At 40.6% G+C, this 23,589-nt stretch overlaps 1 protein-coding gene across 2 annotated transcripts in view; it reads right to left on the bottom strand.

Annotated features, from left to right (window-relative positions):
• tgfbr3 (transforming growth factor, beta receptor III) overlaps positions 1-23,589 on the bottom strand; it is a 69,710-nt gene that overhangs the window by 8,473 nt on the left and 37,648 nt on the right. For both annotated transcript variants that reach the window (XM_034140720.1, XM_034140722.1), the window contains exons 5-14: positions 17,270-17,453; positions 13,012-13,174; positions 12,452-12,599; positions 10,486-10,675; positions 9,872-10,143; positions 8,628-8,783; positions 6,650-6,799; positions 4,264-4,449; positions 2,819-3,103; positions 2,156-2,282 (exon numbers count right to left, since the gene is read on the bottom strand). In XM_034140720.1, coding sequence (XP_033996611.1) covers positions 2,156-2,282; positions 2,819-3,103; positions 4,264-4,449; positions 6,650-6,799; positions 8,628-8,783; positions 9,872-10,143; positions 10,486-10,675; positions 12,452-12,599; positions 13,012-13,174; positions 17,270-17,453 — 1,861 coding nt within the window. The remainder of the gene's footprint in view (positions 1-2,155; positions 2,283-2,818; positions 3,104-4,263; positions 4,450-6,649; positions 6,800-8,627; positions 8,784-9,871; positions 10,144-10,485; positions 10,676-12,451; positions 12,600-13,011; positions 13,175-17,269; positions 17,454-23,589) is intronic.

Genomic DNA, 23,589 nt, shown 5'->3' with positions numbered 1-23,589 from the left:
GTGGCCCTTGAAAAGGCTGCTTGTTTTGTTTGCCTTTGTGTTATAAAACCTGCTCTTTGAAATAGGGTTTTTTTCACTGTGTTTATTTCATATTTGTGTTGACTTAATCGGTGCCATGGAAAAGAAACCTGCTGCACCCGCTGGATGTTGGTGTGGCTGTGCATGTTTCTCACCCTAGCTCAGCTAACTCACTCATACTTTAACAACACGTTTCTGATCACCAATGTCTTCAGCAGCTTGCTAACATTAACACTGGACTTCTGTGCCAAAAAATGACCACATCTACTGTTTATCTCTGCGGGACCCTACATTCATTTCAGTTCAGGAATTTTCTGTACAACTCTGGCCCCTCACGCTACAGCCAGGCTGATACCAGATTGTACAACCCGATACTTGTATTTGTATAGTTTTGCGTATGGCCGCATCCAACAATTGTTTTTACTATCAATTAGCCTATTTTGTCTTAGTTGGTCAAAAGTGTTGAATTAGTCAAAAACGCTGACTAAAAGACCAAGTTGTCATATTGGCTTGTACTGTCTGTCAAAAGTCTTACCACTCAAAGGTATAATGATAAACCATGGTCGTTTAGGATTATCAGTACATTTGAGAGGCTGGAGCCAATCCATTTGTTTTTGTTTTTAAATAAATTATTTAAACAATTAAACAATTTTGAAAAGAAATTGTCATATATTTCAGTGGGGCCAGGAGCATGACAAATCGGTTTGCTTAAAGCTACAAATTGTCCTCCTCCTACATGCTGGAAAAAAGTACTGTTTAGTCTCCTACCGTTTACTATGACTGTCACCACCTGACATAAACCTTACACTTTAGATAAAATACAATTCTTTATGATGAGGGCCCAATACTGAACATTTGATTGGTTATAACAGAAGACACAAAATGGTCTAAGCCCCCAGGTTTCTCCTAATACAACGTTTGTATGAATATGATGTGTGATTGTAAATCGGAAGCAAATCATTTCAAACATATTTGCCAGTGCTTGTCTTTGCTTCTGTTGGGCAAACTATGTTTATCACACTCTTTTATACTACCGCAAACACTCTAAATCTTTTTTATTTCTCTATAGCAATTTCATGTTGCTTATAAGCTTAAATATAAGACAGTACAATATATCCACATTAGGCTTAAAAAGTCTAATATTGGCCTTGCTGATATATGAGTCATGCTCTAGCTCACACTGATTAAAATGATGTGGTTTATATAAAAGACTTGAGTCAATGAAGTTGACTCAAACTGACCACAGGCTCTGGTTGAAGTCATTGCTCAGAGGGAGGCTGATTTGAATCGCTTTGGCTGACCACCAGAGATCGGGCACTCATGATATCACCCCATCTCAGTTTAGGTCATAATTAGTTAAATGTGAACGTGGTTACCTCAGGCCTCCCCCCACATCTGCGGGCTGAACTCACTCACAGCCCAGGAGAGTCCACAACACAGCGAGTGAATGGAGAGTGGTTAAACAAGAGATGATGGAGGGGCCCTTTAGGCTCTGGCTGGACCTCCACTCCCCTCACACTCCTCCCTTCTCCCCCTCTCTAGTGGAAGGCTGAGGCCACAGTGAAAGTCCTAAGTGAAAACAACTGGTGCTGTATGACTCCTTTTTTTCCACCCCTCCCTCAGCATGGACCGGTCCAGAGCAGCCGAACTGGGCCTCTGTGTTTGCACACGCCCCTTTACTGCAGTCCACCACATTGTACACACACCCAAAAACACACACACACTCAAAAACACACACACACTCTTGTGTACAGACGTTAATGTAAACACGGCAAATGTGCATTCACACGCACCTGCATACACAATCACACAACACAGTGCTGGTAATGATGACCAGAGGTGGGGAAGTGATGTTCAGGGTTTTGTGGTTTGGTCTAATCTCTGAGGATTGGACTGAGCTTTCTCCGACTCCTTCGCCCGCTCAGACTTGATTCTCTCTTTACTCCAGTTTTCAAACCACACTTAACACTCAAAACAATGGAAAATCAGGGCTTCACTTATCATTTGTGGTGCTGATAAAACCAAAATGAAAATGAGAGAGCTTTGTAGACATTTAGAAATGGAGTACAGGTTGAGCCCATGGCATAAGGTCTAAGTTTGTGTGAAAGGTTATATTTTCATTCCCTCTTTACTAACCTTGGTTCTTCTGACGGACCAGATCCATCCACCACGACCAGCGGCTTTGTGGACGTCTTGCTGTGCATTATCATCGACATGATATTTTCCACAGAAGGAGAATCGCAGGTGTCACTCGGTTGTAAGCACTGCATGGACAAAAAAAGATCTGAACTTAAAACTAATAAATGAACAGTGAAAAGCCAAAACTGTACAGCATTTCATTTTACATTCTGTTTTTAGCTCACCTCTATTTTACTTTATAACTTCTCCTGAATGATGTACACATTAGTCTTGCAAAATTCTCGTAATTTCCTACTTTGTTTCTTCTTGCACTTCTTTAATTGTTTTTTTGATTTGTTTTATTGTTAAATGCAAATAAAGTGGAGGAACGTGCTTGCAGGAGATTGTCTAAATTGGACAGAGAACAGTAAGAGAAAAATGAAGATGAAAATCAAGACAGATGTTTGTTTGGTTCTGCAGCTGGATACTTGGCGAATCTCACTTAGATTCATGTTTCCTGATAGTGAAAGGCTCGGGTCAGCCACAGTTAGGATGGGGCACGACTACACCAACTTCAAATCTCCTAAAATAACATCGCTAATAAACTCTCGAGAGACTTGTGCTGTAAAATAATAAAAGATGCAAAAGTATAAAAGTCATTTTGAAAGTAAAGAGTGCATACCGGAGGCATTCTTTGGTTGCTCTGAGAACTCTTGGAGCACAGAGACATATCGCAGTGCAGGAAGAGCAGGGACAGGTTGAACTGAGAGTTGAAGGTGAAGCTGAAACTTTGCTTCTCCGCCTGTGTGTGGGGGACACTCTGAGGGTAGTAGGTGACGGAGTCGTCTTTGGGGCACACTGTCTCAATGAGGGTGTAGTCTGAGGGCACCGTGGGGTCGGAGTTGGGAGAGATGGCACAGGTTACGATGGTGAACCCCAGCTCAGGATCTGTGGCGGCCGATGTGACCTGAAGAACACCAGAGAGAAGGAAATCCTTTATCATTAAATACATCTAAAATTGCAATAGCAAACATCTTTATGTTAGTAAGACTGAAGTCATAATTGTTCAGGGAAGTTGTTTCACTTTGTTTTCAGGGAATTCAATGATACTCTGATAAGCACGAGCATCATTATTTATACAGCTCTTATATTCCATTTACACAGAAGGTTGCTATTTTGAATCCACTTGTGATTGGTATTTATCTTTTCACCAACTACATATCCCAGGAACAAAGAAAATAAGCCATTTTGACAAACTGTTCCAAATGGACAAAATGATATATATATATGATAATACTTATGATAAATGGTTTCTGATGGTGACAAACCCTGTCAACACATTACCGATGTTAACTGAAACACATTTCTATAATTGCGATTCATGGTAATATCCCAAAAATATAATGCTTAAAGTTCCAAAGAATGGCACTAGACTCGTATCACTTAACCTTACATTCAATTAAGAAAGTATTTCATTTTCATAATGTCAACAAAATGAAACAGATTTCTCCCTGGGAAAATACAGGATAAATAAATAAAGAATAGCAAAATTGTGTGAGTATATTCTTCCTTACATGAAAAGTCCTATATTTAAAAAATAAGACTATTTTTAAATTCTTAATCTGCTGGCGGGGGTCAGTGTCTCTTTTTAAGTCTTTAATTTGAGTTTATTCATGATTATCCTGATAGTGAAAATTCAACATCAACTCCCACACTTAGGATACATTAGGGTAACAAGGAATACATATTTTTGAATAATGTACCTTTTCATCCTTAACAACCCCCATTGAGCATACATATAAACAGAAAGACTCTTTGTAACCAGCTGGCTCTGTCAGTAAAGCACCTCCCACTGATATCATCATAAATCATGTTGTCAAAGGACTCCAGAGTATGACCTCTATTATTACTGCTGTGGAATGAGGATGCTGAGACAGACAGGATATGGAGACACGTAAAGAGGAGATACAAATAATATTAGGGGGTAGAAAGTGAGAGTTTGGTTTTAAGACCTAACAAGATCAAATAGAAACTGACATGGCAGAAACTAATGGATGAAAGAAGGAAGAGCTGAACGGCAAGGACACAATATATAGAATAGTCCTTTTATTACAATGTAACACGTACCTCCACAAAGACTTGCTGCTTTTGTGAAACAGTGTAGAAGGCCTGGCGTGAGGGGTTGAGGATCGGCAGTTTGTTGTACAACTCCATTTTAAATGTCATGTTGCTCACTGGGTGCCTCCCTGGTCCCGGTACAATCCTGGGAAGTGTTGCCGAACTTTCCTGGTTCTTTCTGTACGTGCAATTGAACTGGGAGGAGAAAGAGACAAAAGCCAACGAAAATATCAGCATGGATCTGACGACTGATTTCAGTGTGCCAGTGTTTGACCACATTAAAGAGGGAGTTCTGACGTTGTGAAATGGTAGAGGTACTTATCCATTGTGAAATATATACAATAGATGACTGTATATAATCAATCAAACAAAGTTTATTTTGTATTGTTAAAATAAAAGATATAATGTTATTTATAATGTTGGCAGGCCCCCAGTTTGGAATAACAGACAGGATCATGCAATGTTCTGCTGTGAACAGGAGAAGCAGCTAACGGTATTTAGCTGCAGAAAATAAAATAGAATACATAATAATTCACCAAATGGTTTATTTTAAATATGTTGATATTAAAGCTCACACAGGCAGATAGAGCAGCTCGGGGAAGGTAAAGGCATCACTTATTAGACCTTGCCGAGTGAGTGCAGCCATGTGCAATGATGTGCTTGTGTTGGTGTATTCCAGGTATGCTCAAGTGATGAAAAGACGTATAGAAGTGTTAAAATAACTAGCGGTAATGCATAAATATTTATATCGTATATATAATTTAACAGTTAAAGGTGGGGTATGTAATTTTGGAGAAACCAGCTCGAGTGCGCTAGAATTTGAAAGTACAAAACCGGAAAAAATCTGCCTCTTCCTTCAGACTTCCTTACAGAGCCCCTCCTCCAACACACACGAACGCGCACATGACCAATGAGGGCACGAGATAAGTTTGTGCACAGATGGAAGGCTGACAGGCAGGTAGGCCATCCAGTTGTTTTAGCCGACCCGGCTAAAATGATTGGTCGTGCTTTTTACAGTATTACGGCTTCCACAGATGACATTTTTTTATGGATTCATTGTCAAAGCATTTCATGTATTCATTGCTATCGGGATGTTAAGAGCATTCCAAGGAATATAACAACAAGTGTTTCTGAAATAAATTACATACCCCACCTTTAAATGTCAAACATGTCATGTATGCTGTTCAATAGCTGCCCACTGCTCCTAGTACTAGACTCCTGGTACTAGGATGGGTTAAAAGCAGAGAACACATTTCACTGTGTGTGCTGTGTGTGCTGTGTGCTCTGCATGTGTGACCATTAAAGAGGGTTTCATCCCCCCATATTCTTCTTCTTCTTTCATCCCTCCATATTCTTCTTCTTCTTTCATCTCTCCATATTCTTCTTCTTCTTTCATCCCTCCATATTCTTCTTCTTCTTTCATCCCTCCATATTCTTCTTCTGCGTCACCGGCTAGCTAAATTGGGCTAATGTCTTTAGTATTATAACCTGTAACCAAATAGTGAGTTGTTTCTGTGTGCTGAAGAGTGTCAGTTAGTGTGTTATCGGGTTAATTGTGAGCAGACTTTTGGTATTTTATGTTTATCTAAGTTGGAGAATGTGAACAAATGTTTAGACAGAGACATCACTTATTAGAACTTGTCGAGTGTATGCCCAAGGCAGTGATGTGCTTGTGTTTGTGTATTTCAGAGATGAAGTAAAAGGATTCTTATTTTAAACTTATACAAGCCTTAAGAGTTCTTAAAGTGTGCAACATTTTTATCAAAGAGGTCTGGCTTTGAAGAGAGCATAGATAACAGCGTCAGATCTTTTTTTAATTGGGCTGTCAGACAGCAAGGTAAAGTGGTGAAAACATTCTTAATATAGCGTCAACTTAAACTGATACAGGATTTTGTAGGTGTCTAAAATGTGATTCGCTCCAAACCAGTCACTTTTAGCTTCTGTCCTGTAACTCCTGTCTGTTTCTCCAAACAGGGGGGCAAGTTGACCTCCATTTACTATAGTTAGCACAAACTATGCATAAACCCCCACTTCAAACTATGCTAACTATCCCTTTAGAATGGATCAGGAAATGGAGAAAGAACACAAGAGATACTCTATAGACAAGAACAATAAGTATGACACTGGGAATGGATTAGACAAAGGAAAATAAGTCAGTAGAGGGAGGAAGATGGAGAAACTTCAAAACGGAAAAAGTCAGATCAAGTTCATAAAACAGACATCATGGAAAGAAAGACAGATTGTAAGAGCCAGATGAGTTTTTACATGCAGCAAGGGGGTTTACTCCCACTCTGCATGAACTACATAGAGATGTACAGTAGATGGTCTTGTCTATCAACTCTCTCCCTGTTGCCGTTCTCACAGAGACAGAACCACAATAGTTCTGCTGTCTTACCCCGATGACGGACTGGTGCTCTGTGGGTTCCGTAAACCTTCTGTCTAACTCCACCGGGTCTCTTGGGAACAGCATTTCTCCTGCTTCTAGATCCTCATAATCCAGCGGACCACCACTCCCATCCTTGGTCTCAGCATGACTTATCAGAACCTGCAATCCACAGAGGGGGCCGTTACTCACAGAACCTAAGCCACATCAGTTAGTGAGTGAAACATAAATCCTTTCCAGATTTTCATATTTCTTTTAAACACATCCAGTTGTGAGAAGTGTTGCTTAAGTCCGGGTGTTCACTAAGCCACAGGCATGGAGATTTGACTATTGGAGAGGAGGTTGCCAAAACATTCTGCAACCAATAATTTGGATTTAAAATGTGGGAATGTCCTGTGGTTTCAGCACTGGGACTCATCCTGGACAAAAACATAAAACATACTTTAATTTCTCTGTAGAGCAGAAGAATGTCAGGGGTCTGACATGAGGACATGCTTCTCTAAGAAAAGTCCGATGTAATTATGTGAGAGGACAATCTCTGTGACACCAACAGTGTTTTTCTTGAGTCTGCACCAAATGAGTTAGTTGAATTGCCTTTGGTGCCACTGCTGAAGTAAATCAACTTGTCAAAGGACAGAAGAAACAACAGCCAAAGCACATTATCTCCGAAGTGTGGGGATCTACACAATGAAGTTGAGTCTCATTTGACTGGAGGTCAGAGGTTATCCCTGCATTCAAGTGCAAACACAAAAGACGACCTTGGACTTGTGCCCAGGTTTTCATTCTGCATGGGACACAAAATGTGTTGTTCCTAATTTCCTCCACAAAAGATCTCAAAAGGTTGGGGAGGAAGTGATTCATCCTTGCTTGTTAGAACAAACACACTGAGTGAATGCATTCCACAATAATGAAGACAACTGGGGCTGTGAGACTGTTCTCACACTGGTAACCATAACATGACAATGTGCTCATAATTGTGTCATATTGCTTGTATGTATTCATACAAAAAAAAGGTTTTAACAGTTTGTGGAAGAAGTGTTTAAGCTTCAAGGGTCAGAGAGGATATTTGCTATTAGCTGTTGATGTCTGATAGCTGACATTATTGGGAAATATGTTGTCAACTTCTGTGATGCTAGTGGCTTAAACACATTATTTTCCAACCAGTCCATATAGTGAATACAGTTATGTATCAGCAGTGGTTTATGACTTCTTTGTTTAATTTGAAAATATGGAAGGTTGCCTGCTATGCTAACTAGCTTTTACTCATAAACGGTTTCAACCTAGTAAGCCAGTTAGCCAAGTTAGCGTAGTCAAATAATAGCTCAAAAAAGTGGCCCCAGGGCTGGATAACTGCCTGTGTTTTTGATGTCCACCCACACAAATACTGCACTAAAATGAAGATAAAATATGAAGGGTATTGCTATTAGTGCAGAACATTTTTTTCTTAAAATAAACAAGTCGGTTGTAATTGTATGGTTGGCAAAAACACATTTGAATTTCAGTTAAAATGTTAAAGTAAAAGAAGTAGGACCTGTTTGTTTTAGTAAACACAGCATTTCAAGTGAGTGAATATTGGACTTAGCTTATATTCCCTTACCATTTTGCCTTCCTATATTTGAGTTTATTCAACGCGTATAAAATGGCAAAAACATTTTCTAAGCTTTCTCTTGGATGCGTGCTGACTACAGTATGTGGGACCAAATCAATACGTCTTTATGGAGGTTGACACCCTGAAATGTCACAAACACAGAGAGCATGGTCTCTGCAAATGCCAACACACACTTCTAGTGGGAAATGAGGATTGAGAGGGATTCTTTTTATATAAGTCTATACATAGTTTATTGGGGGAAATCCTACTCATTATGCCTTTAAAAACACTGAGTTTGTTTGTACATTATAACCGGGCAGCCCATTTCCATGGTTAAGGTTAAGCAGCTTTGTTGACATGACTTGCTGTAGACTAACATGTAATAATGGGTATTGTACTCACAGAGTTGATGTGGAGGGCCATTGGGCTGCCCTGCATGGGATATACAGTGGTCAGGCAGCCAGTCAGAGGAGTTTCCAGGGTGTAGTGGGTGGCATTCACTGTTGCTTTGCATGCTGGATCTTGGAGCGTGAGGTTGGCATGAGCAAACCCATTCGCCTGAGGAAACATACAAAAATGGCAACATTGAGTAAAGATCAAAAAAACTTTTACTAACTCATTTTCATAATAACATTTAAAAAAAGGCGAAGTGGTTGTGTGAGACTTTGGTTCCCAGGAATAAACAAATCCCACAAGGTGGTCTAGCTCCAGCCCCAGCTTCTCCTAATTACAGTGTATGCCAGTTTCCATTCTGTGATGTGGGCTAACTGCGCAGGCCCGTGTTCAGACGCCAAATGTTGGGATGTGGTCACTTAAATACAAAGTAATAGAACAATGACAACATTGTCATTAATGCTAGTTATTTTCACTTTACATTTGGTGACCTGATATCAGGTTTTTCTCAATCAGCAGGCTAACCTGATCTCTGCAGCTCAAAGCCCACACATTAATCATCGATCCATTCAGAGCCCTAATTGGTCTGGACACTGCAGTTCTCTTTGTGTGTTCTGTTCTCCATTGTTTGTTGTTTTCTGTTCATCTTGTCACATCAAGTCTGTGTCGCAAGAGCAGAAATGTGCAAACAAAACACCCAAAAGCAAATGTGATTGATCGGACCATGAAACAATTTTCAGATGTGCGACTTGAAAGGCATTTCAAATAATCGATGACACTGGATTAAGTGTGGTTGGGAAACAAAATATTTCATTGGCTTTGTTCTTTGCTGGAATAAAGCATTATCACACATTGAATATACAAAATTAACTGTTGTTTTTGTCTATTTAACATAAGAGGGGAACATATCTTAACTGTTTGCTTCTTTACTCTAAGATCATGTTGCTTAATCTGTTTGATGATTGACAGAAAATGTATTTATTTAACAACTAAGTAATGCACATATTTGATAGCTAATGTTTTCTTTATCTCTACCACGTTAACTTATATGCTATAAAGAAATGGTATGTATGTGTGTGTCTGTATGAAAGATGTGGACATTTTTATTTTTGGTAAACGTTAAGTATATATGAAATGATGCCTCCTGGATTGAACCCCAATTCAATTAAACTATTTAAAATAACCATTACTTTAGCTCTGTACGTTTCTAGGCAGAGGCGTCCATAATGGATGAAATCTTGCTCTCCACTCACTTGCAGGCTTTCTTTTTCGATGCTGACCACCATCCTCGTGGCCTCACACTGCACGCTGAGGCCCACGTTCAGAACTTCATGATGGTCCTCGGGCTCTCCGTTCTCCCAAGGCCGCTCATTGATGGAGGGGGGCAGGCCGTCGGGCTGAGGCGGGGGGAAGTGGAAGGGCAGGCTGGAGCGCCGGGAAGCAGCTCCCGGCCTCGCATGAGGACTGGAGTCACGCAGGATGGAGAGCTCTGGAAGCAACATGCTCTCCAGAGGATCCACCACATCTGGAAATCACAAATTGTAATAAGTTATTATATATATTATATTAGTTATGAAGAAATTGCATCAGCTGCTAAAATGTATGTATGCGCATATTAGTCAAGCTTCACTGGAAAAACGATTATGTCAACACATTTCTCATAAATGTATTAGGTTAGTTGAAAGCAATAATATTAAGTTGAACCTACTTTTTCAACTAAACTTATAATTGCTTACCTAATACAGTTATGTGAAATCCTTTACATAGTATATTTAATTAAAATTGACGTTTCCGTTTTTTCAGTGTACAACACATTATTTCTGTTTCTGCTTCAGTGGAATTAAATTGAGAGGATGTTTTTTTTTACCTCGCTCTCTAAGTCGGATAGTGAAGTGGTTAGCAACGGGAGTGCTGGTGTAAGATGTGACAGGACCGTAGCCATGGTCCCCCGCCCACTTGATCAAGGCTTGTGACCCCAATGGCAAGTTCTCCTTCGGGGATTTTGACACCTGCATCAGTTTTTGTGTATTGAAACTAACACTCACGGTATCAGAGGCCTGTGAAAAAGAAAAGCAGAGGTGTCATTTATCTTGTAGAAAAAGACAACATTTGCATAAGCTCCTTTAAGATGTTCAGGAAACAAAATACATAGTTTACTGTTCCAGAGATGTTAAACTTCAAGTTCAGTCCTGTTCTCATTCTGTGTCAAGTGTGAATCATGTACAGTGTGAGTGTGAGGTAATGGGCGTGTCACCGCTCAATCAATGCTGAGAAACCAACATGTGAGTTTCCCCCATAAAATGTGTCTCCTGCTCTGATTCAGACCTTTCCCACACATTCAAGTCTCTTAAGCAACTCTGAAGAGAACCCGTTGTGTGACAGAAGCAAGGCCTCAGTTTTACGAGGCTATCATATCACATAAATAATTGACACAATCCCAAACACTGGTTGCACAAGGACAGCATCCTGCACCCAAATTCAAACTGTCAGGAATTTGGCAACAAAAAGGGGTTTTGTGTTTTAGACCGACCATTCTGCTTTGGTTTAACACTGATGATAATGTGTGGCAGCTACAAAGCAGTAGTAAAACTAATGTATTTGTTGTCATTGTCTGACTTTGGTCAATCCGAACTAACCCTTAAAAATACAAAAGTAAAAAAATAAGAGAAACAAGCCGATTGAGCCAGTGATAGATGAGCAAATCCAGTGTTCTGTGAGTTCAAATTAATTAGGTTATTAAATGTGCCTTTTTCTAGGTGGCTTAAATATGTTTGCTGTTGTCTATCAGAACTATCCCTGAAAGGTCTGCTTAATGCATAACAATTGCTTTGTGCTGATGAACGTACTGCAGGCTTTGACCTGGTATCACACTCACACAAGCTGACAGACACACTATACAGCAGTGACCAGGCAGCTGTACAAACACACTGCGCCTGGTAAAAGTGCTGTGTCATGGCTGCAGCAGCCCTGCAGGAGTATCAGCGTTACACAGTGAGGAAACACAGAACCCCTCACACAGCTCCACTGAAATGAGCACAGCAAATCATACCGTAAATACCGAAAGTCACCAGAAAAGGAAATATTTTGAGAAATGCCCAACATTAGTGAGTCTCTTTCAGTTTTATTGCACTGATTTCTTATTTCACTCTGGAGAAAGAAAATGTTCAACATTTCAGCCCTGGAGCAAATACAGTGCTTGGAAAACTGCCAATTCTCCATCAAGATGATGTACAGTTAAACTGTTCTTCCAAAGTGTACATAGGTGTCATATTCTTATAGTTCCTAATATCAAATCTGTAAACTCAGCTCTGTTATGTGTAAAACTATAGTCCTAAGAATCATTCTGATATACTTCAGAAATAAGCCAGTGTTTGTTATTTGTGTGTGGCGAGGAGGTCCTAACAGCTAGCAGCTTAAGAAAACGCCTGAAGAGAACTGCTCATATTTCACATTGTGACTGATGGTGATGGGAAGCAGCTTTGTGCATCTCAAGTGCTGCAGTAGCTTTGGCTCTAAAAATATGTGATGCTCCCACCACCTCCCACTCCTGGCTCTCTCAATGTGATGACATCCCAGAGCTGCCACAATGACATTTCACAGTTCCTCCTAACCTGTTATCCCCCCCCCCCCTGCAGCGGGGACCCGGCGCCAATTCAACACACATTCTGGTGTGACACGTTCTTTGGGAACTGGTGTAAAGTGATGACATTTCTGTCTGGAACATGACTTGTGAGCCACTGTGATGTTTGATAACACAAATCTCAGTGTTGATGTCTGTGAAGGAATAAAAAAAGATGTTCCTGAATGGAAAGCTGTCTGTTTTTCATGCTTACCACTACAACCAGGTTTCCGATCACGCTGTGGGCCTTGATGACCCAGTTCACGGACTTGGCGCACTTGAGCAGCAAGATGACGTTACGATGCAGCGGGGCATCGTCGTCCAGAGGCCGTAGATCCACTATGACATCCACCTGGAAAGCACTGCAGAGAAGCAGGGAGAGAGGGGAAGATATTTGGACGTTTAGATCCACAAAGTGTTATCACGCCTTCTGTGTCTGGCCAACTAATTAAAAACCTGGATGCAATCCCAGAAAAAACGCAGACATATGCAACACAGACCAGAAAGCATTGCAGAGAAATACAGCGCAGATATTCCCAGATTTGCTTTGCGTCTTTGGAATAATCACTCCATTGGGGGAGTGAGGATATTATCTGGCAACATGAACTTTGAGACCCACTTTTGAAATATCTCTCAAAAAACAAACCTCCACTGAGTGAACAGTAACCCCCCAACTGACTTTCCATCCAAAACAAACTCCATGGAGATTAGTGAGAGCATCTTGACCTCGAAAATAAACTATGACTACATGTTTTCTTGGCTCCGGCCGCTCACCTGCTGGAGTTGGGGGCTTGCAGCTCAATGATGTGGACCTCTTGGTCTTTGTCGGGTCCAGACAGCACACAACCCTTTGATGTCTGTGGCTCCACGTAGCCGCCCAGGTAGTTCAGAGACAGGAACTTGGTATCAATCTTGCAAGTGTCAGAAAACAGTGGATCTGAAAGAGAAAGAGTTGTTTACGTTACTGGTTGGGGGTTCTGTGAGGCTATAATGATCCCCCAAAGGAGAAATACGGCTTTTTGTTACCCCACACCACAGGAAGGTCAGAGCCGGGGTCAGCTACAGAACAGCAGCCGTGCTTCTGGGAGATTTCAGTGCTCTGCGTAGGAGACTTCAGTAGGGTGGATGTTTGAACAGTCTCCATGCTAACCTCACCACACAGTCCTGCAGCGCTGGTTACCATTGTACTAGCAACAACTAGACATGACAATTAACAAGTGCTAATAATGCTAAATATAATGGGTAAATCAAAGCAAGCCAAATATAATCCCTCAAACAGTGGATTGGGATTCCGCTGCGCTTGAAAAATGTATTGGGTTATTCCCTCACCACTGCTACACTCTGCCACAACATTTTATGAAAATGCAGCCTGTAGTTTTTCCGTGTTCCTTAAGGTTCTGGTACCGTAGACCTTAATACTACATTGGCAAATACCTTATTACTCTTTTATTTTAGTAGGAAGGCCCTCAAGAAAGCCTGACAAAAATGTGTGTGTGCAAATTCTTATATATATATAAATATTTATGTAGCTTTTATTATGAAACCTCAATTAAATATAGAAAACTGAAGACACTTTGTTTTTTTTAACTATGTTGTTTTCTGAAGCAGTTAAAGATAAGAAATATTGTAACTGGCATTAACAGTAAAAAGAAAAACACTTTAAAGGTCCGCCCTGAATTATGTTCCCAGTCCGGCTCTGTGTTGGATGGGTTGGGCGTGCTCTGGTTGGCATGACCTCTTCTTATCAACAGGGACATTTCTCTTTTGGTTTTTACATGGGAAAACTAAACAACGTTTTTTCAACCCTAGTTCCTGTACAATAACAGGACAAAGTTATTCATATACAGATTTTATCAAACGTTCTAGTGTTTTTTCTCCACTTTCACTGCTGTTCAAAAAATTGGTTAACTGCTAAGAAAGTACTTTTAGGTCATAAAAAGTTACACCCTTCTCAGCAGTCAGATAAAACACAAGACAGCTGCTTCCTTATTTGGCAAACAGACTTCTTGGACAAAGTGTAAACTGAAGGCTGGCACCTTCCTTTCCGGAACCCTTGTGACACTTGAAAGAGCTAAAGGGAGACCTTGAGTACGGGAATGGTTAGGAAGCACAGTGAGAATGTGTCCATCTTCATGAAACACTACTAACGATGTCAAGGAGTGGAAATCTACAGCTCTTTACTCGGAGTAAACATCATGGCACTCTGAGCTTTTGCCAAAACCACAGCCCCTAATGACATAAGCCAAACGCTCGCAGGCTGAGCAACCACTCTGCTCTCCACAGCAACTAACAACACTGAGAGAGAACCTATCACCGGTCCGGCAGTAGAGGAGCCATTATTTATTTCCAGACATGAGTTTTGTTTTATTTCCATGTGGTGAAGGATGCTCATTAAAAACAAGATGTCCTGTCTGAGAGCTGATGCATTGGGAGGTTGGACGTGCTGTCTGTTCACTGTATGGACCGGCCAGTAGAAGATGAAGAATTGAAAGTCAACAGTTCTAACATGTGTGAAGATCACTCACAGCTTCCCCTCAGAATCCTGCAGTGCTTCCTCAAGCCACTCAGAAATAAGAAGTTGAAATGCTTCTACAGTCCTGATGTGGGTTTCTTTCTTTGTGGTGCTGGACAGTTAGTAGCAGTAGCATGTAAATAAGTGTAGCAATGCTCCCACAAAGGCACTCAAGAAGAAGATCATCCAACATGGACATACATATTGCATGATTAAAAATATCCCCAGATCTGCCTTGCTAGTGTCTTAATAGGGAGCCATTGCATTCATCAAGTGTTTTAGACCACAAAGATAAATGCAATTTGTTGTGGGAAAACAAAAAATGTAAACATAACTTTTGTCTGTTAACAAGAATACTCCATCAGTGTATATACATAGGCATTGGTTATTAATAATAATAATAATAATAATAATAATATTAATTGGTGATAAAATGTCGTATCTAGATTTTTTCTGTTCAGAAAATGTGTCTAAAGATAGGCAGTTGCCATGCAGAATAATTTGACCTCAATATGAAAGACATATTGTGCTGAATCTCTTTAAATAATAAAAAGATTATTATTATAGTCTTCAAACTGCTTCACTTGTGTGTGCTAGTGAATTAATTAATTAATTAAAGTTTTACGCACTCTCGCGGGAATATCTCCGCAATGGAGCGAGTTTAAGTTTCACTTTCGATTGCATGATATAGCCCAGCGCAACACCTTCGTCACACATGTTGCCACTTGTTTGTACCATTTTCAGGCGATTTGTAATCTGTTCTAGAAAAACGATGTGTTTTTAGGATTTCAAGAAGCATATAGAACAAACAATGGATGTATTTTATGAACATTTATCCATGCTGGAAGTAGATTTAGATGTTAGGAGTGAGATCGAGATTATTATCTAATATATGCATCCAATGAAGCATTGCATGAAGTCTGTTGATGATCAGAGGCTGTTGTTGGGGCTGCATAAACGTTTTTAATTTTTAGTTTTGTAGGCAGACCATGCAGGCCAGCCCGATGGTCACCAAGGTTCATGTTTTAATAGCATTTTTACAAAAAAAGCCCAGGCGAGCCTAACATGTGAAAAAATAGCTTAGACCTCAGAGAGTTAAACTTGGGCCTGCAACCATAGTTTTACTGTATTTAGTTTTGAAAATCCACAGCGGAGGTTTGTGTCATACTACATGCGGTGTATTTTGCATATCTTTCAGTAGCCAACTATCTGTGAGTCTGTTGACTCAGACATAAACTCCGTAATAAATGTAGTCTACATTTCATAAGAGGTGTAAAACCTGTGAGCATTTTAAATCGCATTTGAACTAAATCAGGCTATATGCAGGAATCCTGAAGTCAAATGTAATTCCTTTTAAGACCTTTTTTAAGACCCTTTCCATACATTTTAAAACCTCAAAACTTTAAGTTTTAACCGGTTACATTGGCGACACACTTGACCTCACATTTACTATATACAGTATTGATTGTCCTTCCTCCTTATCTTCCAACCATTTGGACGCAAACTTGCATTTCCCCATAACGATGTTGTTTAACAACCGGCGTAAACGGACCTTCGCGCGCTATCAAGCAGTGAGCGTGCGATGTCCTGTTCAGATGACGTCAAATCCAACGGGATGCCATAAATAAACGACACAGAATCACACTACACACCTACGCAATGATTACATTCAGGCACACACTAGAATACAACCTCTTTGGACAATTGATATACTTATTGAAAACAAGCTACAAAATGTAATACCTTGGAAAATGCCGTTTAATACTTTTTAATACTTTTTAATAGCCTTAATTTTCGCTAAATTGATTTATCAACTTTTAATACTTTTTAAGACCCCGTGGATAAATGCTTATATAATCTGTAGTTGTATTTGTATTGTTGATTTATTGTGTGAACGAGGCGATATACAGTAGAGAAGGTTAAGCTGTCATTATTAGGCTGTTATGTACTGTTGGAGTGGTAAGCAGGCCTATTGTTTTGGATATTTGAGGAGTTAGGTGGTCCGTGAGTGTTTTTTTATTGGTTAAGTGTCCTTGGTATGAAAAGGTTTGAGAAACACTGCGCTAGTGGATTGTCAACGGGGGGAGCCTTGCTGCGGGGAAATTATACAGATGGCTAGTCCGCCCCTGAAAAATGTCTATGCACACGTTATTATTAATAATAATTAAAAAAAATAAAAATTGCGACCCCCACTCGGGGTCTTGTGACCCCCACTTTGGGAACCCCTGCTCTAAAGTGACACTGCATGAAATGACCTGATGCCAGAATACTCAAATACATAGTCCATGCCCTTTCTGTATATATCTGAGGTCCAATAGTGCATGTGGCTGTAAGCAGCTCAGCTCAGAAGTACCACAGGTAGCCCGTTGAGGGAAGGAAATTATTTTCCCAGAGCAGTGCATGTGAACCTCTAGCCAGGGTTCAAACACAAAGCTAAGTAAAGTTATGGGAGCTGAAGGGGAATGGGGGGGGCGTGCCTTGAGGCATACAGCTATGTTGGGAATTTTGGGAATCTAGTACCTTCTCCGACTTTGATGTAGATGTCTTGAGTCATCCTGAGCTCAGAGAAAGAGGTGACGGCTCTGTACTTCTTCTGGGCCCAGTTCAGGAGATGCTCATTGCCATGGGAAAATGCCTCCTTCTGGATGTGGCAGGAAAGGGAGAAGTTTCCAGGCTGGAAGTGGACCTCTGAGCCCTCAGATACCTTGAAGAGAGGAAAACACAAGAGTGTAAGAGGACAAAGGCAGAACATGCCAACATAGAGGAGATATACACTGTAATAGGTTTTCTTTTCAGCTTTGGTGATGTCCAGCATCTATTTTAGTTCATTTAGTAGAACATTAATGCATCAAATATTCATTTTTTCACTTAACGTTTTAACACTCAAAAATCCAACTCCCTGTTGAGAAGGATATGCTCATAAAAAGTGAACTGAAGAAGAAGAACCTGCAGGCAGACTGAGAAAAAAAGAGCTCAGCCTTTCCAAAATTAAACCTGCTCTCTAAACATTGGTGAAACCCATCCTACACGCTCAATCCTTTCCGTTATTTCAAAGCTTCTACAAATATGCTCTGTGTATTTTGACACATGTTCTTCAACACAATATGCTGTCTGGTTTCCAGTGTTTACACCTTGTACTGCGTTGTAGTGCGTCATCACAAATGTGTAGTTCTGCTTTCAAATGGCCACAAGGGGATAACAGAGAAAACAAAAACACTTGGCACTGACAGACTGACTGACAAGAAGGACAGTAGTTGGGCACACACTCAAACCAGGTAATACATAACATAACATCTGAGGCACATGCTCGTTAGAGTGCAAGCATAAAAAACTAATGTTCAATAGACAATAACTTTTAGCACATGATACAACACTTTGTAATACAGTGATAAAAGTAATGGATGTCATAACAAATTCAAAAATGAGGAAGAAACCGTATCAAACATTTTAACATAACTTGAGTAAGGTAGAATTCTTAAAATATAAAGGATGTGCTAATTTGCGGTAAACAGGGAAACTGGCCTGGCCGTATTGAAGGGACCACCCCTTTAGCACTTAATGGAGCTCGGACCATATGCTTCATTTCAGAGAGATAAACATTCACATGTGCTGTAAAACCTAGCGAACAACCAAACTGAGTCCAAGCACACGGTCTAGACAGACGGTCATTTTATTTCCATGCTTGTTTTTCTTTCTCCCTAGGTATCCTATCTGTATGCATGAGAAGACAGTGCTGGCAGGCCCAATTAAAAACATGAAATCCCTTCTGAATCCAACAGGAATACGTTAGACTTCTTCTCTGTGATGATGTTATGAAGTCTTCCTAAATTGCAATCATGCTTTATTGATAATGGAATAATATCCCTTGGGGCGTTCAAGGTTTTCAGACATAACTGTTCAAATCCTCTCATTCACAACATCTGTCTGACCTCTGGACACTCCTCTCCATGTTCCTGGCATTGTCACCAGAGGCAGTGAATCCTGCAGGCCGAGGAGACAGGCTCCGTCGAAGAATTCAGGTTGATTTCATTTTTAGCGTTTACTACGGTGATAAGAAACAAAAATGAAAGATGGCGAGGAGGTGGAGCCCAGAGCCACTGAGGAGAGGCTGGAGTCTCATCGCTCACCTTGCCAAGCTCAGCAGAGTTTATCAGTTTAATTGCAGAAATACGACTGCAATTAGTCGCAAAGAATTAGAGGGGGAAAGCCTGAAAGCCAAACTAGCTCCAGGCCTTCCAGAGCACTGAAAACCTCAGGAATTTGAAACAGGGAAGTCACAGCCCCCCCCCCCTCTTTATCTCTCCCCCTATCTCTGTCTCAGTTGACAGATCCAAAGTACTTACAGTACAGTTCTATTTTCCTGCAGGGCAAACGCAGTATTTATGACATTATACTTGTGTTCAACAGTCTTTTTGGCGTGTCTGCTTGCATTGAGGTTTTAGGAGAAGCAGTGTTATGCTGATTTTATGGCTTGGTGTAATTTTGTAAAACAAAAATGAACGCAAATGATGGAGGCACAAACACCCCCCTTCATGAGACTGAAATCATGCTGCTTCCTTTACACACAGCAGACACAGTGTAGATAGCTTCATTTCATATTAGAATCTTCTGACCAGGCATTGGGATTCAATGTTAAGTGACCCTGTTCTTTTTCTATAACTATCTATCAAATCCAAAACCTATTTTGCATATGTTTGTTTTAAGAATGTTATATAAATGAAGACTGGGCTTTTGCAAATGGACTTGTTCTTGGTAATTGACTTGAATTTATTTATTTTGCATAGGAGGGATGTGAATTAGTATTTTTGAAACTTCAGGTGCTCTAAATCCTTTCGATGTCTCTCAGGCGCCCGTGCCTCTCTCCCCTTCTCTTAACGTGTTGCTGCTTTTATTGGAGATCACAGGAGCTTGTGTGATTGTTTTGTTTACTGAAACGAACCTTGACTCCACTTTTTCATTCTCTATTCCTCAAATTAATAATGTATTAAGCTTCTCTTCCACATAGCGTTTAACGTCTGATTGCATCTATTCTGCGCCTTTGATCTCTATCAAAAGGAGCTGATTTGTGGTTGTATGTGTAAACCTATCTGGCAATAAACTTGATTGTGATTCTGTGCACTGACCATTTGCTTGCGTGTGCGCCCTATTATAAGAAATTGGAGCCCTCGATAAGCTAGAAAGGAAAGAACATTGTTTTCCATGGGCATATGTGGAATATATAAATATAAATAAGTAGAATATGTAAATATAATTATATAATAATGATTGAAATAAACTGTTTACATAAGCTGTCAATCAATATACTCTAAAACTGTTAATTCTGTTGTTAAAGCACTCATATTTCAAAAATATATGTATCAGTATCTCTGAGTTGAGGATTAGAGATTTCTTCTGAGCTGCGAGCTTCGGCCCACTGCCAACTAAAGCATTACCCCTCTATAAGAATATAGATCTCTTATAAAGCAGTCTATTGCTATTACTGCCTGTGCAGGCCTTGTAATGTGTTTAGTACAAGAAAACTGGATCTAACCTCGATTTAAGAGGAATTCCTCAGACTTGGAAAGTCAGTTACACACCGTGGGGACTGAGACGCATGCTTTCATTTTGGTAATGGTAGAAACTCATGTACTTGTGCTTGTAAATGGTATTTGCAGACAGGCATGCAACTCCAACAACTCAAATGGTGACTGTTTTCTCCATGTATATAGATGTGTTAGCATACATACTAACATACTAATGTTAGCATGCTTATATCTGTTTAAGAGTACTATTTTAATGTATTTGAAATGGTCATAGAACACCTTTATTTAATCTTCATTATCTATAGTGATAGAAGCACATCTGCCAATACCCTATATGATCCTAAACATTCAACAGTACCCTTTCTGCCTGTAAGCACCAACATATTACAGCCGTATGCGCAGTCAAAATGAGAAGGCATACCAAATGTTTGAGATCAATTACCACAGAGCTGTAATCCTCCGCTGAGCAACACCCAGAGCCTGGGAAATCACAAATGTTTAGAAGTGAAGAGGTGTTGCAAACAGAGGAGGGGGGTGGAAAGGGTGGATGAAGAGTATGAGCATGCAATAACTCTCTGGTGATATGAATGTGATAAATGCTTGATCTCGTCTCTTGATGAGATACGGGAGTTAACCACGCTGCTCATGCATGTTCCTGTTATCTGGCAGGCTTGTTTGTGGGGAAAACAAAACCATATGTCTCAGCGCCACTCGGGAGCCTTACTCTGCCATCTCTGTCTCCAAATAAAAACCAATAGCGGCTACCCATGGTTTCCATAACATATTACACTGAGGAGAGTAGTCCTCGTGTGAGAGAGCGAAAGAGCTTATCCCTGTGAACGCAACACAGGCAAAGCTTGGCAAACAAACAATAGGCAGCACAAGCCAACAGCACAACTTTACAGAGTTGTTCCATCCAGAGTCACTAAACATTTGATCCAGATCAAGCCTTTCAAGCACAGATGCAACACAGCCCTCCTCAAAAAGAAATATAAACACCCTGCCAAGAAGTCAACACAGATCACTCTGCACATGTGTCTCACTTCGAGGCCTAGTGTCCCTTGCTAAAATACATCTGGCATGATTTCAATGCTCATACTTCATGGCGTTTTAGACCCGTGATGATCTCTGCCTGCGGCTGATTGACAAGGATTACTGCTGAGAACATGTTTTACAACAAAAATCTGGATTCTTGCATTTTTTAAAGGCGGCAGGGTCCAGAGGCCAACAGCAACAGCGTGCTCAGCGTCTCTGTAGCTTTTTCCAGCGGTCCATCTGTGTCCGCCGAGCCCAGAGCGCTGGGACCAGGAAACAAGGACTGGCAGGCCCGAATCAGAGTCCAATTAGTCCCAGGAAACGGCCTCTCCAGCGGACAGGCAGAGTGAGGGAGGTCTGGAAGTGGGTTTCTGTTCTGAAGTGTTAAGCTCAAAAGCAGTTCCTTTTGACTCTGTTACTGTATGATCTGACCACACAACTTCTCCACCTGGGAGGCAGCGATCAGAGAGTGTGGGAACTGGCAAGGCCACTAACACCGAGACCTTTGTGGTCATGGAACACATGTACTTTTATGGACTGATACAAGTTCTTGGTTTAATTGACTGTTCCTCAAACCCCTCCCCAAAGTGATTGTCCAAATGTAACTAGGTGAGACAGACCTGCCAAGCCTGGTACTTGACCATATGTTGGAGCAGAGCACATGGGCTGCAGTAAAAGACTCAGCATTCAGAGAGTTTGGAGTGTGGTTTCACACAACTTGCCTTTCAGGGATGAGCCCAGAAATGTTCCTATACCTGGTAAGCTTCTATCAGTGCCTCCCTGTTAACACCAATTATATTAATGTAGTTTATATTTTGTAATTGATTCTGACTGCAATCACAGTTAATGATAATGTTAGCTGCTCAATAGAAACACCCAAGTGCCCCAAAAAATTGGTCGTCCTTTGCACTTTACGCAAAATCTACAACAGTGTGCATCTGTAGTGAACTTTCATCTGCAATTCATCATTGATCAAAGGAGTCAAAACATTGTTCTTACGGTGGGACGGTGTCTGTCTCAGGTATCTGAGTCATGTGGCATGTTAAGGAGGTGTCACTGTGAAGAGAACCTAAGACCTGGGCCTGGCTCACAGCCATGTGCAGTCAGATACCGACAGCTAGCACTGCCACATGGCTCAGTGCTGTCACTCAAACACAAAATACTTAACACCAAATTCAGTGGGGGCCCCCGGAGCCAGTCAAAGCCATTAGCTGAGCTTTGTCTGACTGCAGGGACCTCCTTCTAAACTCTGATTCTCTTTATCATCATGAGACAGAGTGTCATACTGTTTGGCCAACAAAGGAAGCTAATACTCCAGGTTTGTCTCAGAAAATATATTGTTGCTTTGAGAAAAAGCTAAGTATGTTCGCTACTGAAAATAAAATGATTATACACATTCCTCTATTACAGGCTGTATCTTATCATTAAAAGCAGCCCATTTTTACAAGAGATAAAAGAAAAAAGGAAAACTTGTTTCTGTGGAAAAGCACTGGTGTCCAACATCATTAGACGCACAGCAACAGCTCTGCCTGGACTGTAAGCCGTAATGAAGGCTGTCAGCTGTTCTGTGTCTGCCAACACTGACAAGGGGAGACAGTTACTATGATGGTGACCTGCTGCTCTCTGCACAAACATCCATCTCACTGGCCCCACATTATCACAGCTTAAGGGAAATACAAGCTGGCCAGATGCATCCATCTGCGTGATATGCAACAATTTCCCTTGACATGAGAGCATTTATTCTCATTACTACAGGAAATAATGATTAGAAGGAGAACTCGGCACTCGGGCCTCACCCTTTCATGTTGTGTTTTCTATTAAGTAAGTACATTTCTTTTTTTTTTTTTAAAACAGATTATCTGAATTGATCAAAGTAATGCTCTCTAAACATTTTTGTTTGTATGACAGATGAATGAAAGGCTGTACCCTAGCCTTTAACTGCACCCATTTTTTAAATGTACATTAAACACTCTCAATGGTTCACTTATATATCAACTGGAAGTCATATGTCAGATAAGCCTAAAAAAGTCCCATATGGTAGAAGACGCACATTAATACGCTGCCTGCTCAAAACGTCCACAGACTCTTTATATAATAAATGTGTGAGTGTGTGTCGATGAGCCTGTGCTTCATGCAAGGATTTAGCAATTTCATATTTTTTTCTCCGTGTCACATCGGCTTTCACGGCAGAACATTATGCGCATGACAGGTAAGCAAGAAAACACTGGCCCACATATGGGAATCATTTGTGTACCTGATACTGCATTCTTGGGGAATGCTGTG

This window comes from Trematomus bernacchii, unplaced genomic scaffold (genome assembly GCF_902827165.1).
Source record: "Trematomus bernacchii unplaced genomic scaffold, fTreBer1.1, whole genome shotgun sequence".
Taxonomy (NCBI): Eukaryota; Metazoa; Chordata; class Actinopteri; order Perciformes; family Nototheniidae; genus Trematomus; species Trematomus bernacchii.
This window is presented reverse-complemented; position numbering and strand designations above follow the sequence as displayed.